A 15,123-nucleotide genomic window follows, 5' to 3' on the forward strand; every position below is an offset into this window, starting at 1 on the left:
AATTAAACAGAAATTGGTACCACATGCATACTAATGAATCCACAGTTTTCAATTAAGATAATGGATTATTTCAAAATTCAAGTCAAAAACTCTCACAAGAGAAATCACCCTTAAATCATAAATGTTGGCAGGTCTGAATAATTTGTAGTCATTTTAGAGTTTATTATGTTTTCCTGTTTGTTATTCTGCTTTATCCTTGATGTGGTATGAACTTAATTTCTATAATCCACAGATTGAGAGAAAGTTTAGCCGAGTAAGTTACAATGAAATACACCATCATTATAGAAATAGTTTCAACAGCTAGAAAATACCAAAGCTTTACAGGATCTGTTATTACCTCCCTTGTCAATGTTATGTGACTTTGGTATCATTTAAGTGAATGTGTTTGTTAATATCAGTTTTGGTGTTAAAGTCCAATATTTTTTTGTAATTGAAAAGGAGACTTGTAAGTTGACTGCTTTTAATTAATAATTTGTATTTTAAAAAAATAAGTCCTCTTTTATTAATTTAGTGCATGTCTCACAGAAAATCATGCAAAATGGTCAGAAAGTACTTTTTTTCTAAATTAAATGAATTCTTTACCAGATAGTACAGTTGGAATGGTAAATTGAAAACACAAAATATTTTTCTAAAATTTTATTAGAAAAAAAAATATGAGGAGGGGAAATTTAAATTAAAAGTTGAAATGATAAACTGCTTTGTCAACTCTTTTTTACATGAAATAGCCCTGAAGACATTCAAATGATGCTTAAAAGATAAAATAAAAATCTTGTTTTCTGTGTGAATTTTATTTGGCTGCTACATTTGGTAAAAGGCTATTTTTTTTAACCAACAATACCATCACAAAATAAAAAATAAAAGGGCATTTGTGAATTAATATTTCATATGGTGTATTCCGTTGAAATATGGTGATTTGTTTTTCTTATGAAATTATCTTTTTTTATTTGGTGTGGATTTTTATATTCTTTTATCTTTTATTATGAAATATATAATCAGAACTTACCCTCTTTATATATGTTCCGGACCATATGAGTATTTGGACCATACGCGTATGGTCATGACCATATGCGTATACTCGTATGGTCCGACCATATGAGTATTATACTCATTTGGTTATTAACGGGCCGGACCATATGAGTATTTGGACCAGATAGGTATTTTTTCAAATATACAATAGAAATAATACAATAAACTTTATCTTAAAAACAAATGTGTTTACAAAAAATGTATTTATTTTACACTTTAAAAGCTACATAAATATTAAATATTGATGCCACAGTCAGTTGATCTTAGTTTTCATCGCTAATTGTATTCGTGTATGCTTTTGTATACGTAGAATGACATTCACACGGTACCATACATGAAGCTTTTCTGCGATTGCTAGTTTTGGCTGCGTGCAGTGATATCGACTCGGAGAATTCCGATGTGTCTACGGTGTTTTCAAGAAACTCTAGATCTCATATATCGTAAAATGAATGTCACAGATCAAATTAAATAAAGGCAGTAGCTATTTCATGGCTCTTAAATGCTATTATACCGGTCTTATAATTAAGATTAAAATAGAAGAATAGAAATAAAGAATAGAAGAAAATAAAGAAACAGACATTTCAGATGTCACCTACTTTACACAATAAAATTCCTTTGACAATATGTTCATTTAATTTTGACATCTTCTTATAATTGTACTTACAAATAGAAAGTAATATTAACTGTGTGAAACTTTTTTTTTTTATTATTTTTTTTAATATATGATAAAATGACATTTTAGTGACGTAACATCAAGAAGGGTCACATCTAATGAAGAGTTTAAAAGTAATCGTGTTGATTACCCCGACCATAAGCGTACGGTCCGACCATACGCGTATGGTCGGACCATATGAGTATATACCCATATGGTCATGACCATACGCGTATGGTCCAGATACTCATATGGTCCGGAACATATACATATATTACTATGTCGTTTGATTCATGATATGTTATAATAATCTGTTTGATCAAAATATTTTAGGATCTGAATTTACATCATGTATGTGGATTTTTTAATTAATGTTTTTTTCATTCATGAATCGTCTTTGATGAAAAGAAAAACTAAATAAATAAAAAAAAAGATGTCATCAAAAGGTTGTCAAAATGAGAAAACTTCCAATATACAAATAAGAAGATATGGTATGATTGCCAATGATACAACTCTCCAACAGAGTTCAAATTACTGTGGATTCATTATTAAAAACATGCATATTTGAATTGTGGATATTTGACATCGTGGTTTTGCCAACCTCTGTATACAAAATATAAAGAAAATATGTGGTTTTTTTTAATAACGTTTGAATTCGTTGCTCATCTTTACTCACAAAATTTATAATAATTGGTATAATGATGACTACACAATGATAACAAATAAAGACCCTTTGACATTAAAACAATGTTTATAATCTTAAAATACCTACTAATAATCCTTGTAGCAACTCAATTGTGTGACTAACAATAAACCTTTATAGATTTTCAAAGGTAGGTGTTATTATACATGTATAATGTAATTTAACTTTAATTGAAAAATGATATATCATGTCTCATAATTTTATTTATTATATTTTCAGTTGAAACTAGAACAGGATTGGGATGAAAATCCAGACAAACAGATTTTAAATTGGGGAGGAATTAAAACTGAACACCAATATTCACAAGGAGGAAACTTTTAGAATTATCTCCCCTTAGAACTTGAAGAGTTATCTACCTTTGTATGGTGCTGAAGAAATCCATGTCAATTTGCAACACAATCATTATTTAGATAATAGTTTTTTTCAGTGTATCAAAGTCCCTACCTACATATAGCTAGTATTAAACATGATATTTATATCAACTTTGCATTTACATTTGTTGTATTACTCATCACAAAATGTTTCAAAATATTTTCTTCAAAAGACAAATGATTATTATGAATATGTAATTAAACTATTTTGAAGTTCTGTCAAATTTGATTACATTGTTAATTCAAAAACATTTTTAAAGGTTACATATAAATGATTATATATTCTCAAATTTGAAATAAAACAACATTTGTGGCTTTAAAGCTGTGGATTCGTTTATTTTAAGTGGAATCATTTTTTTTTTGGATTTTGTGTGGTTATATGATTTAATGGCTTTGCCACATTTTACAAGTAAATCTATATAAAATATATACTAAATTGAAAATTTGAATTTATGTATATACCGATGAATTTTTGTATCTGACAAATAATAAATCCATAGTATAATGAATTTGAATGCAGTGAAAATAAAATGTCTTTGACAAACAAATGTCAAAGATATGTTAGAATTAATATTGGAAAGTTATCCATATTATTTAACGGTAGAACATATTTTAATGTGAATGTATTCGTGCATGTACAGAGGGTATATTACATTTCAGGGTAACTCTCAAATAAAAGTTGATGCACAATGAACTGTGATAACTAACCTATTTACACTGTTAAGTACAGTATATTGATGGATATTAAATTTGTTTTGATTTGATTATTGTTTTTTGTTTAGGGTATCAACAACAAATGTTTAGCCTTGAAGTTAATCTGATTCACCAATCTAGAAACTTGACAAATGAATTGAGTGTGTACAAGTTATTGTATATATAAAAAGGTGAACTTTTTTACACATACAATTACATAAACCTTTATTCTGGTTTATCATATTGTTAGTAGGTAGTTACTTAATGAATTTAAAACCGTAGACCCATCAAGAGCAAACAGCGGGACTTCTTTGTCATGAAAAATATCCATATCAAAGGGAAAACATTTCTGAGACGTAGTTGAGCATTTTTTAAGATTTAATATTTATATTACTTGACAACCAAGTACACATTTTTGTTATATCATTTGGTGGACATTTCAACACTCATGATTAGCTAAGTCATGACATAAAAAGAAAATTCTGACCATTTCATAGAATATGTTTGTTTGAGCTATTAAAATTTTTATCAATATTATATTTTTCTGAACTTTCAATATTTCTTGTAGCCTGATTATATTTAGGACCTTGATGAAATTATAAAATGGTGTGTTTATATGATATCTAAGTTATTATTATCATATTTAAGTAGTCTGATTGTCTAAGAGTGTTGTTGAGAAAAAAATTACAAGTTAGACTTGTTTAGATTGTAATGTCAATATGGTGAAACCCGTTCAACTGAAACTTTTTATGAATGAAAATAATACAACAATGTAGTAATTTTGGTAAAAGGGTATTCAAATATACTGGAATGGAGTGAACACATGGTTTTGTTTTTACATGATAGTCAAATATGTTGTGAATTAACTATCAAAAGAAGGAACAGGTTAAATAACTTATTTATATCATTTGAGCTCTCAAAACTGTGCTTTTTCTAAGTATAGTTGGATTAATTCCTCAGTGGAATTGGTATGTTTCAAGTAGAAATTTTACTTCATCTTTGAATGTTTTATTAGTTGTTAGGAATCATTTAAACTTGTTTCATGATTGTATAATTTCACATTAGATTTTTATTTTCTGGGAAGTAGATATTGAATCCAGAATTTGATAAGAAATACCAAAATATATATTATCACCTTGGAAGAGAAAATTGTTTTATTATAGAAAATATATCAACCTTGTGTTGATTACAGAGATATCAATCAGTTTATGAGATTTGTAACTTATCCTTTACCTCTATTGTAAATATAATGATATCAGGAGAATGTTAGGGATCCTGAGGCAAAATGAAAGATTAAAGGTGGTATGCCTTACCACTGACCCTTGATTAAAACCTTGGACCCTAGAATAATTTTTTTCCATATCTGAAAAAATATTTTTAAATGATCCCATTTTGTGGATTTGGAATTTCAATGTTTGACTTCACGGACTTCTGTCATCTTAATTTCCATTATAGAAGTATCTGATATGGTTAAAATGCAACAAATTCTAAACAGAATGCAACAAAACTGACTAGAAATGTAACATACCTGTTTATTCTACAACAGTATATTGGAATAAAAAAATGAATTGCTGATCTACCTACCCTATTTATTTTCAGGATGTAACTGGAACCACACATATACTTTTATTTGGCCTGATCACAACATTAATTAATCAGTTGCTGATAGTAATAATTTATTTGTTGGCTAGGTGGAAGCATAAGCATCTTTCAGCAACAGTTAACACTAGTAGGACATGATTGGTTCATAAAAACTAGAGCAATTTTTGAAAATTTACAACATTCATATCGCCTGAGCTGATTGATATCTCTGGTGTTTGTGATTTTTCAGTCTCAATGTTTAAGCCTTGTATATTGTGATTTATAGTGAAAAACTTTATGCAATAACTGGTCAGAATTGAATTTGACCTGCTAGTCAAGCCATTAGTCAGACAGAAATAAAGAGAAATTACTTGACCAATGAAATTCTTGTAAATCAAAATGTAACCAAAACCATGTCATATCTGCAATGCATATGGAAGCTGCCAAATGCTATAGACATGTAATAACAATTTTGATTATATTACTGTTAGACAACCAGGTGTGCTTTGATGTTTTATATTTCACGTTAATGTAGTTAATTTAAATTTTGAGAAAACGTAGTTGGTCCTGTGTGGCAAAAAGATTTTTTTTATGAAAACTTAATTCTGAATATAAAAATAAGGAGGGAGAGTTGTGAATGCCAAATAATCAACTTTCCAACAAAGGGAACACATTTGGGGAACTATGCAGCTTTGAACAAAAAACAAAACCAATACCTAATAGTTAGATATAAAGTCCGATTGATGCATAATGTGAATGCACTAAAATAAATTTTTTAGAAAGATACATGCCTGGAAATGACGTTTACAGTATGATTTATTTTACGTTCATTATATAAATTACATTAAAAGCTGCTTGTTTGTTTACTGGAGTGATAATGTTTTCTTTGAGATATTTTATGTTACATTTGAATAAAAGGCTTACATTTTTATTGATTCATTTTTCTTTTGTTTTCCAATATTGCCTATATTTGTTATGACCAGATAAGCTGAAATTTGGTATGATATATTTGAAGGATCTTGTAATTCTGATGAAATTGACTGAAGGAAACAGAAGTCCCTATGTCATTGTTAACAATGTCTTAATACTATTTATTGAGTCGTTTAACAGTGACTTCTAAGTCTTGTCCACCTTTACTTATTGTAATTTTATGAACCTTTTGACTAAATTGCAATTTGTTTCATTTAAGAAGATGTAGCAGATCAACAGTCAGTCATCAAAGTGCAAAGTGATGAAAAATAGTCTACTTACAATCCTATTTGACCTCATATCTACTTAGTGGCCACAAAGAAAGTGTTGCTTAAACTTTTTATTGATATTTATTTTGTTATATTTCAATTTATAAAAGGTATCCATTAATTTTCAAATTGCTTTAAAACAGTCCAGTGCACGCTTTTGAATCATCTCTTATTTTAGTTTTCTATACATGCTTCAAAGTTGCCTTTATCTTTAAATATAAAATTGAGAATGGAAATAGGTTATAGAAACAACAACCCAAACAAAGAACAGAAACACTTCAAGGTAACCAATGGGTCTTACAGCAATAAAATCAAGAACCCTGAGGTGGGTTTGAGTTTGCATAAATAAACGGTATCGTATTCCCATAAAAGAATTGTATGAAAACAAAATTTTGACATTCAGCAATTTAAAAGAAAACACTTTTCAAACGACCTACAGCAATAAAAATTCCTACTAGGAATGAAGTTGATTTCAACTCATATGGGGCTGCAAGGTTGCTTCATTTAACAACTTTATACTTTGTATCCTCTACAGTTCAGTTAACCTACTAGTTGTGTTGTTTGATTGGATGATCAAATTTCAATTTGGTCTGAATTTTAAATGAACTAAAATAGGCACAGAGAAACATATAATCAAGTCACAGTTACCTATATTTTGTAATGAAAAAGAGAGTCATGGTATAGACAATATTGACAACACCTCTCTGTTTCTGTTCCCTAACCGAAGCAAATTGTCCTGATCGTTTTGTCATCGAGAAATTAAAAAAAATATATGATTTTTTCCTATGTTGTACCGTTACACCACTGTCCAAGGTAAGGGGGATTGTTTGGTTCAGGCTAATATGTTAAACCCCTACACATTCTATATGTATGTGTCTGTCCTAAGTCAGGAGCATGTAACTCTGAGGGTGTCGTTTCTTGCTGTGTTACACTTTTATCGTTCAATAATTTTGTACATTTGTTCGGCCGTTAGTTTTCTCAATTGAATTGTTTTACATTTGTAATTTCGGGGTCTCTTATAGCTCACTATGCGGCATGGGCTTTATTCATTGTTGAAAGCCATACTGCGACGTTAAGCTGTTAATTTCTGTGTCTTTTGGTCTCTTGTGTAGAGTTATCTCATTGGCAATTATACAACATCTCTTTTTATTCTTACAAATTATTTGAATCGTAACGTTGCACTGGAATTGTCTAAGCGCTTTGAAAATTGCCGTTGAAAAATTCAGAATGATAATCGTAACTCGGAATAAAAGATAATCGTAATTATGGGATTAAAATATGAGAAGATAATCGTAACTGGATAGTGTTTTATTGAAATTGACACTAAAAACGTATATCTGATAGCACATGATGAAATTATGGTGATGCATTAATTTTCAACATCTTATGCCATATCTTTTTGTGCATATATTATTAATGGTTCTAATGAAAACACCTTCATAATATTATATCATAAAATTGGAAGGGTGAACAACTTCAAGAAATTTGGATATGGGAAAAACACGTCAAAATTATCTCTCCATTACGCCAGTTCATTTTCACAATCGTAGAAATGGAAGCCATTGTAGGGATGACGCGCTACCAATTTTGCTCTTGGAAACCGATAAATTTATCCACATTGCACCATTACGATCCTTATATGTCATTTATATTTTAAAAGACATATGTATCAACTAGCTAAGGAGCATCAGTTAATGATCTTGTCTGCATTGATTCAACTTAAAACTATTGTCTGATCGGTTGTCAGGTGGAATTTTCGAAAATTCATAAATATTTAAAAAAATTCTGATTAAATATTTCGAGGAAGGGCAGACTAGATTTTTTTAGTGTATGAAGACTATAAACCCAAGTTATCACACACAAAAAAATAGAATTTTTCGAAGATATGCATTTCCAACATCCAACTTGTAAGACTGTCGTGAAGTACTTTCAGTAAAAATATAGCTATTCGAACACACCTTCTCTGTTTTTGTGACTCATTAGATAGGTATTTCACTGACCCATATATTTCATCTTTTAGTACTGTTATTTTTTTGTGTTATAAAGTCAACCTGTAGCTTTAATATAAAGACATGATAGAATCTGAAGCGAGACGATGTATGAAATGATTTTCTCTTTTCGATACAATTGTTACCTATTTTTTGGAATCTTTTCTTCAGTCACATAATGGAAGGGCAGACACGAAAATGACTGAACTAATAGATTGATATGTTTTCCGTCCATGCTAATTTTTTCCAAAAAATCTGAGGTTATGCATTTTCGTCATCCAACTTGAAAGATACCCATGTTTTTGACTTGATATCTAATTGTTCTGCTTAATTATGTACTAGATAAATTGAAAACTTATGCAAATGGTGTTTTTGAAATAAAACACATTGTAATTGAGAAGAAAATTGCAATTTTGTTTGTTTCTATTTACTTTAAAAAAAAATTGTCACTATAGTAAACAATACAGTAAACATTTATCGCCTTCTCTAACAAAGAGCTTCGATTCTTTTGTTCTATTTCAACCTGGTTTTCGACTGTATATTAAAAGGTTATGCATATTGTAGTCTGTTAAAAGGGCATTTTTCAATAAAAGTGTGAATTTCAGACCTAAAAAAATGAAAAATCAACTTGTCGAAATTTTTATTTTTAGAGCTATTTTTAAAATGATATCATTTTCATAATGTATGTACTGTTTCGCAGCGGACATTTGTCCATTACGAAACTGCTTTTAAAGTCATAAGAAACGAGTGACCGGTGAAAAATAATGTTCTTCCAATTCTTAAAACAATGCATACAAACATCATAAACTTAGTCTTCTGTGCTCGAATTTATCATTTTTTTCGTGTAAATTTCGTATAATCGTCAATTTTTTTTTCAATCGGTCAGTGTTGTGAAAATATGGCAGGTAATTAAAGTTCGTGTTTTGAAGACGAAGTTTAACGATTGTCATCTGTTAGTCAACAATTGACGAAAAATAAACAAAAAAGGACGGAAATTAAGCACGTGTTTAACATGTAAATTCAGGTAATTGTTTATTTTAATGACATCCATGCGTATTGTGGTCACCGGATATTTACGAGAACGGAGATGGGTCACACTGAGGTCACCTTGCATACGGAAAATATATCTCGGGAATTGCTTGCTGGAAGGAAGCAATTCAAATAAAGTAAACTTCTTCTAAATATGAATAAATTAAAGAATTTTCTTCAGAAAAAAGTATATGTACATAAGTTTTACAATGAAAACTATCCATTGAGTTATAAAAACATATGCATTATTTTTTTTATTTGAGGTTTCTTATGACTTTAAACGCACATCTTATTGCATTTTAATGTCTCCTATAGACATTCCAATTTGGTTTACTTTATAAACTATAAAGATCTCCTTATTTTCTGAATGTAAGAACCATTTTTTATCAATAAATATTAGACAGTACTTCACATATGAACGTACAACTTATGTTACGTAGTGGACATTGTCATTAGTGTCGTAGTGGACAAAACCGTTTCGATCGTAGTGGACTAAAAGTTTCGTAGTTGACATCAACCCTATTCTATGTTGATAACATACTGAAAATTACATGAAACTAACCCTTGTTATCTGTTTTGCACGAATAGAATTGACAAAAAATAAAAATCTCCAATACTTGTTTCGTAGGTGACCGTTTTGTAGTGGACATATTTACATGGATTTTTTCTCACAATCTCTATATTGCAATAGTAACGAGAATGATTATATTCATCAAAACACATACTAAGCTGTACACTGATTTTATTTTTTTTAATTTTAAAACCAGATACTGAAGGAGATTTGAACCGTTTCGAGGTAGACATTAACAAAAATATTGTATCGCTCTGGTCCCTTTGGTGTGCTCTTTTTTGTCAACAATTAAACGGTCGTTTTTAAAACATCTTTTCTTTTGTAAGACCCGTATGTGTATATCTCTTGCAAACATTGAGCATGAATGTTGAATAGAGAGTATAGAGAAGATGTGTTTTTATGTGTCCGTATATAATCGCCTCCATCCATGCCACCAGATCTATTCCCCTAGTCTGTAATATGGTGGAGTGACCTAAACGATCGGTGGATAATGATTTATACATATTTTGGATTATATTTTTCATTGGATTTTGGATATTTTTACTTTTAAAGTTGAACGACTGTTCCTGATGGATCTGCCATGCCGCCGTGATGCTCAACACTTTTCGTTGTTTTAAAAAAATTATACCTGAACTTTTATTATTAGACCAACATTTAAATTGATTTTTTGGAAAGAAGAACAGACCATGTCTCGTCTCGTATACGTACTGTCTTTGTGAAGTGTGATGAATGTCAATAGGGAAATGCCATTTTGGTTATTTTGAATCATTCAGGAATCAATAGCTTATTAGTCCCTCTAAATATAGTATGTTTCTTTGCTTAAAAAATGTTCAATCTTATTCCATGTACTGACTGCACAAAAAAATACTTGTGTAAAGATGAAACTCATTTTTTTAAAAAGTGGCTGGGACAAAAAATCACGGTTTTGCAGAAAAAATGCCACTAAATCGTGAGATAAATAAGTAAATTTGTTTTAGATATTAACCTGTAAGTTTCTTCATTTATTTTTATTTCCCGTTAATGTTATCAATTAACTGTACATTTGCATTTCAAAACACACAATACCATTGAAATTCTGAAAGACACATTTAATAGTTTTCAGTTACTATTATCCGATAAAGAAATTACGATTATCAAACAAGAAAAAATCCATAGAGTTAAGCGCTTAGACAATTTCAGTGCACCGTTAAGATTCAAATATGATGGAATGGTATAGAAGAACCTTGCAGCTGAGTAACTAGTGACAAAAACATGCTACATTTGAGTAAAATGACTGTAAAGATTTTACCTATATCTGCCGTCGCCATATTGGGATAATCGTAATTGCAGTTACGATTATCTCTTTAATACCAGTGGCTTTGGAGTAATTCCCCTTAGCCTAGAAAAAACACAAGAAATGATATTCGATATACATTATAAAAATAAGATCAAAAGTTTTAAAAACGTTACAGGTGTTGACTCAAACATATAGGGCCAACTATGTTAAATAGAAAAATTGAAAAGCAACTGGTTTACTAGCGTACTTAAACAACTTATCAATCAAATGGCTATGTCAGCTGCTATGTATTATTCAGTACACACTCAAGCTGGGTTATAAGATCAACCAACGACAGTTTAAACAATGTTTAGCCATTTCCCTTTGAAGTTGCAACATCTGTCTAGGTGTATAATATAAGAAGATGGAAGAAATGAAATAACTCATCTTTCCACTCAATTGATGGTGGCACACATTCGTCCATTATCCCTCGCAAGTCCGCTATGTCAGATTACTTATGAGATTACGTCACAACAAAGAAGAGGCTAAAGATAGCAAAGTATTTTCATTCTTAAAATTGGTAGCTAAATGACAAGACTATGGCAAAAAAAAAAAAAAAACAGAAAAGAAACAAAAGCACACAACATATAAACAGAAAATCTAGACTGAACAACATGAACCTCACCAAGTACCTGGAAGTGATCTCAGATCACCCAGAAGGGTAAGCAGACACATATGTCACCAGTTTCCTTGTTCAAGTGTAAACACGATGATTTTAAGTAAGAGTCGATTGTTCATTTGTTGTTCAGCGACTTTATTACCACCAATTGACTTAGGACAAAGACGTAACTTATTCATTTATAAGAATTTATTCACATTATTATCATGTATTATATGGATTCAGGTAAAATTATTCACATTATTGTTTTGAATACATGTAAACTTATTCACAATATTGTTTGGGATTCAGGTAAAATTATTAACAGTATCGATTTGGATTCAGGTACTAGTAAAAAGGTAATTGGAGTTCAAATTATTAAAATCAATGGCTTGCAATCTTATATGGAAATCCCATGTTATAAGAAATTATAGGTTAGTTGACACACTTAGGAATACTTGTAAACATATTCCATACAGTTGACATGTTTAAAATTATTTATACATGAATAAGTACGTTGACCTTCAAATGAATTATTTCATTTGACTGTCATGAAAATCTTTGTTATTCACTGAAGTTACCAGGATTTTATTACAATGCGAAAATTTGAAGACCACTAGTGGAATGGAACGACCGACACCCTGGTTTAATGATTAACACAAATTAGGTTAATAGATTTAAATACATCACTGGGAGAATTGAAGATTTGGTTTTGTAATTTTGCTTAGATTCGTCTCCTTTTTTTTTTTTTTTTACATTTAGACCTTAGTAAATGTTTTTTTTTTCATAATAGGCAATCCCCACCGTATGAACTAATTAACTTCGGTGGTACATTGATCACGCATCATTCATTGTGTGAATGGAATATTTTACAACAAACGAATATCGCATTTATAAATTTTCAATAACATTAAGATGAATGTCAAGGAAAAATAACATATTTTTTCTACAGACTTTGAATTACACTAACTTATGTGTGAGACTGTTACCACTGTATGTCATATATTTCTACATAGTTCTTTCCACAAACGAAGAAGGTATTGGATTCTTTATCAGTCCATATATCGCTTACGTTATTCAATTTTTCAAGTTTTTCTTTCAATGGTCGCAAGTTCTGTTCATTTTTCGATATAACACTAATGCAACAATTGAATTCTGCGACAAAAAGAATGCCATCTGGCCCAAAAGTCAAAGCTACTGGTGCTGTTTTTAACTGAACTGTATTTTTCAATTCTGTCTCCTGAAATGTTGTGAAGCTGACACATTTGGACTCTTGTATTGTAACAGCTAATCGTCCTGATTCCTTATCGACTGCTAGGTCATCTGATATTCCAGATGCAGTAGTCCTCATGAACACCATTGGATTTTGCAAATCAGGAGTCTTTAAGACGTTGTTGCTCATAATATACAGTGTAGTGTCAAACATATCAATTCCACATACATAGTTTGTGAAAGTGTGCGACTTTACTTGTTTTATGTTGTCTTCTTTTATCTCACAACTTACACCGCAATTGCCATTGAAAGTCACAAATAAACGTCCACTACTTTTGTCATAACATATGCGTTTGGGTGTACCTGTTTGATTAATGAAAACAGAGGTGACAATCTGGTTAGTTTGTAAGTTTATAATTTCACACAGTCCAGTTGAAGAGATGACAACACATTTTTCGGAATTTATACAAGCACCACTCGAAAATTCTTTTTCTTTTAACCCTAATATAGACCGAAATTTAAGTGATAATGTTTCAAGTTGAACACGATTGGATTTGAATAAATTGTTCCTTTTATTTGAAATTTTGTTGATGTGTTTTAAAACTGATATTTTCCCTAGCATTTCAACCTTTGACAAAGCTTCTGAAATATCCTTAAAACCAGTTGACACACCAATATCCTGATTTTCATTCAAGAGTCTTTTGATGTTTGATTCTTTATTTGCTAATTCAACCTTAATATTCTCTTTTGCTACCAATGTTTGACTTCTTGATCCAAAGGAGTTAACTGTTCTTAATCTTGAAGTCCAATCATCTAAAACTAATGTGTGTCCCTGTGCTTGTTTTATGACGTTATCAAGTTCGGTTAGTAAATCGTCTTGCAATAAACTTGACGTTTTGATAAATTCATGGCAGAGATCGTCCATTTTTTTCTTCAGATTGGTGGTTGTTGATATAGCCTCTTTTTCCATGCATTGAAAAGATGATTTTAAGCTTTCTTTATTTTCACCTTTTAGTTTGATCAGCTCATTTAAACTGCATTTTACATTGTCTAATTCAATCAAAAAAAGCTCAATATTTTCTGCTTTTATATCACCCAATTCTTCGATGCATTTCACCTCACACGTTCTATGGTTTACAGTTAGACAAACAACACAACATGGCACTGAATGGTCTAAACAGTACACGTCTAACGGCTTAGTCTCGTGTATACTGCAAAACGCATTTGTTTCTGCCAAGAACGTAAAGTCATCGTTAGTTGAAGTAGTAATTGTAAAAGTTTTATGTGTTGTAGTAGTCTTAAACCGACGATGAAGATCGCAACATTTCTGACAGAGAGCCTCACCACAATTACTACACCAAACTGTGGCATCAATTGATACATTCTCAGAACGTTCACATGGGTGACATTGTTGTCTATTTTGCATGGTTGGATGATTTGTATCAATTTGTCTGCAACATTCAGCTGATGGAAGAGCAGGACCCCAAGAGGAATTATGACTATTTGGATTGTTTACTTCGACTTCGATTCTGCACACTGGGCAGTTGTAGGTTTTTTGTTCTGGTTTGGTAATTGTCGATATTATATACTCTGAAATGCATACTTCACAAAATAAATGGGAACACGGCAGAACTTTAGGTGTTTTCAACGTCTCTAAACAAATAGCACAATCTTGAGTAACATCCCCCATTTTGTTCTAAAACGAAAGTACAAAGTACAAAATTAAATAATAATACTATTAGTTGAATTGTCGTTTAAGCATGTAGTGAATCCGGAAATATATTTTATAAAAAACTTTATCCGATAAGATTTCCACATTATTATTAAATAAATGTATTTGAACAGTGATATGTTTTAGTGTTAAAAAAAAGTTAAGGTTTGACGTATACCATGTTTATTTGTGCAAAAATCATTATTAAGTTTAATTAGTACTATTTATTCATATATTGTGAGTTTTATCAATTTTGTATGTAGATTTTTTTTATCATTAATATATGATTAAAATTTTTCGGTGGAAAGGAATACAACATAGTTTGCAAAAGCAAAACTAAAGATTACATATCGAACGCATAATAAGTAGACATATTTCAGACAATACATTGATAAAAACAACGGCAATTACCAAACAGTCTACAAATGATAAAAG

General features: G+C 30.4%; 2 protein-coding genes across 3 annotated transcripts in view; one reads left to right on the forward strand and one right to left on the reverse strand.

Annotated features, from left to right (window-relative positions):
- LOC134728147 (uncharacterized) overlaps positions 1-2,913 on the forward strand; it is a 34,304-nt gene extending 31,391 nt beyond the window's left edge. Inside the window, exons 12-13 of one of the 2 annotated variants that reach the window (XM_063592614.1) lie at positions 233-253; positions 2,601-2,913. In XM_063592614.1, coding sequence (XP_063448684.1) covers positions 233-253; positions 2,601-2,702 — 123 coding nt within the window. In that variant the 3' untranslated portion in view covers positions 2,703-2,913. The remainder of the gene's footprint in view (positions 1-232; positions 254-2,600) is intronic. The other variant, XM_063592615.1, reaches the window with a different exon arrangement.
- A 9,837-nt stretch (positions 2,914-12,750) lies between these two features.
- LOC134681530 (uncharacterized) lies at positions 12,751-14,673 on the reverse strand. The gene has a single exon (XM_063541171.1). The coding sequence runs from the start codon at positions 14,665-14,667 to the stop codon at positions 12,751-12,753; it is 1,917 nt and encodes a 638-aa protein (XP_063397241.1). The 5' UTR covers positions 14,668-14,673.
- Positions 14,674-15,123: the final 450 nt, after the last annotated feature.

This window comes from Mytilus trossulus, chromosome 8 (assembly GCF_036588685.1).
Source record: "Mytilus trossulus isolate FHL-02 chromosome 8, PNRI_Mtr1.1.1.hap1, whole genome shotgun sequence".
NCBI lineage: Eukaryota > Metazoa > Mollusca > Bivalvia > Mytilida > Mytilidae > Mytilus > Mytilus trossulus.

Coding starts and splice junctions, on each gene's coding strand:
- LOC134681530 (XM_063541171.1), bottom strand. CDS start 14,667: ATGGGGGATGTTACTCAAGATTGTGCTATTTGTTTAGAGACGTTGAAA.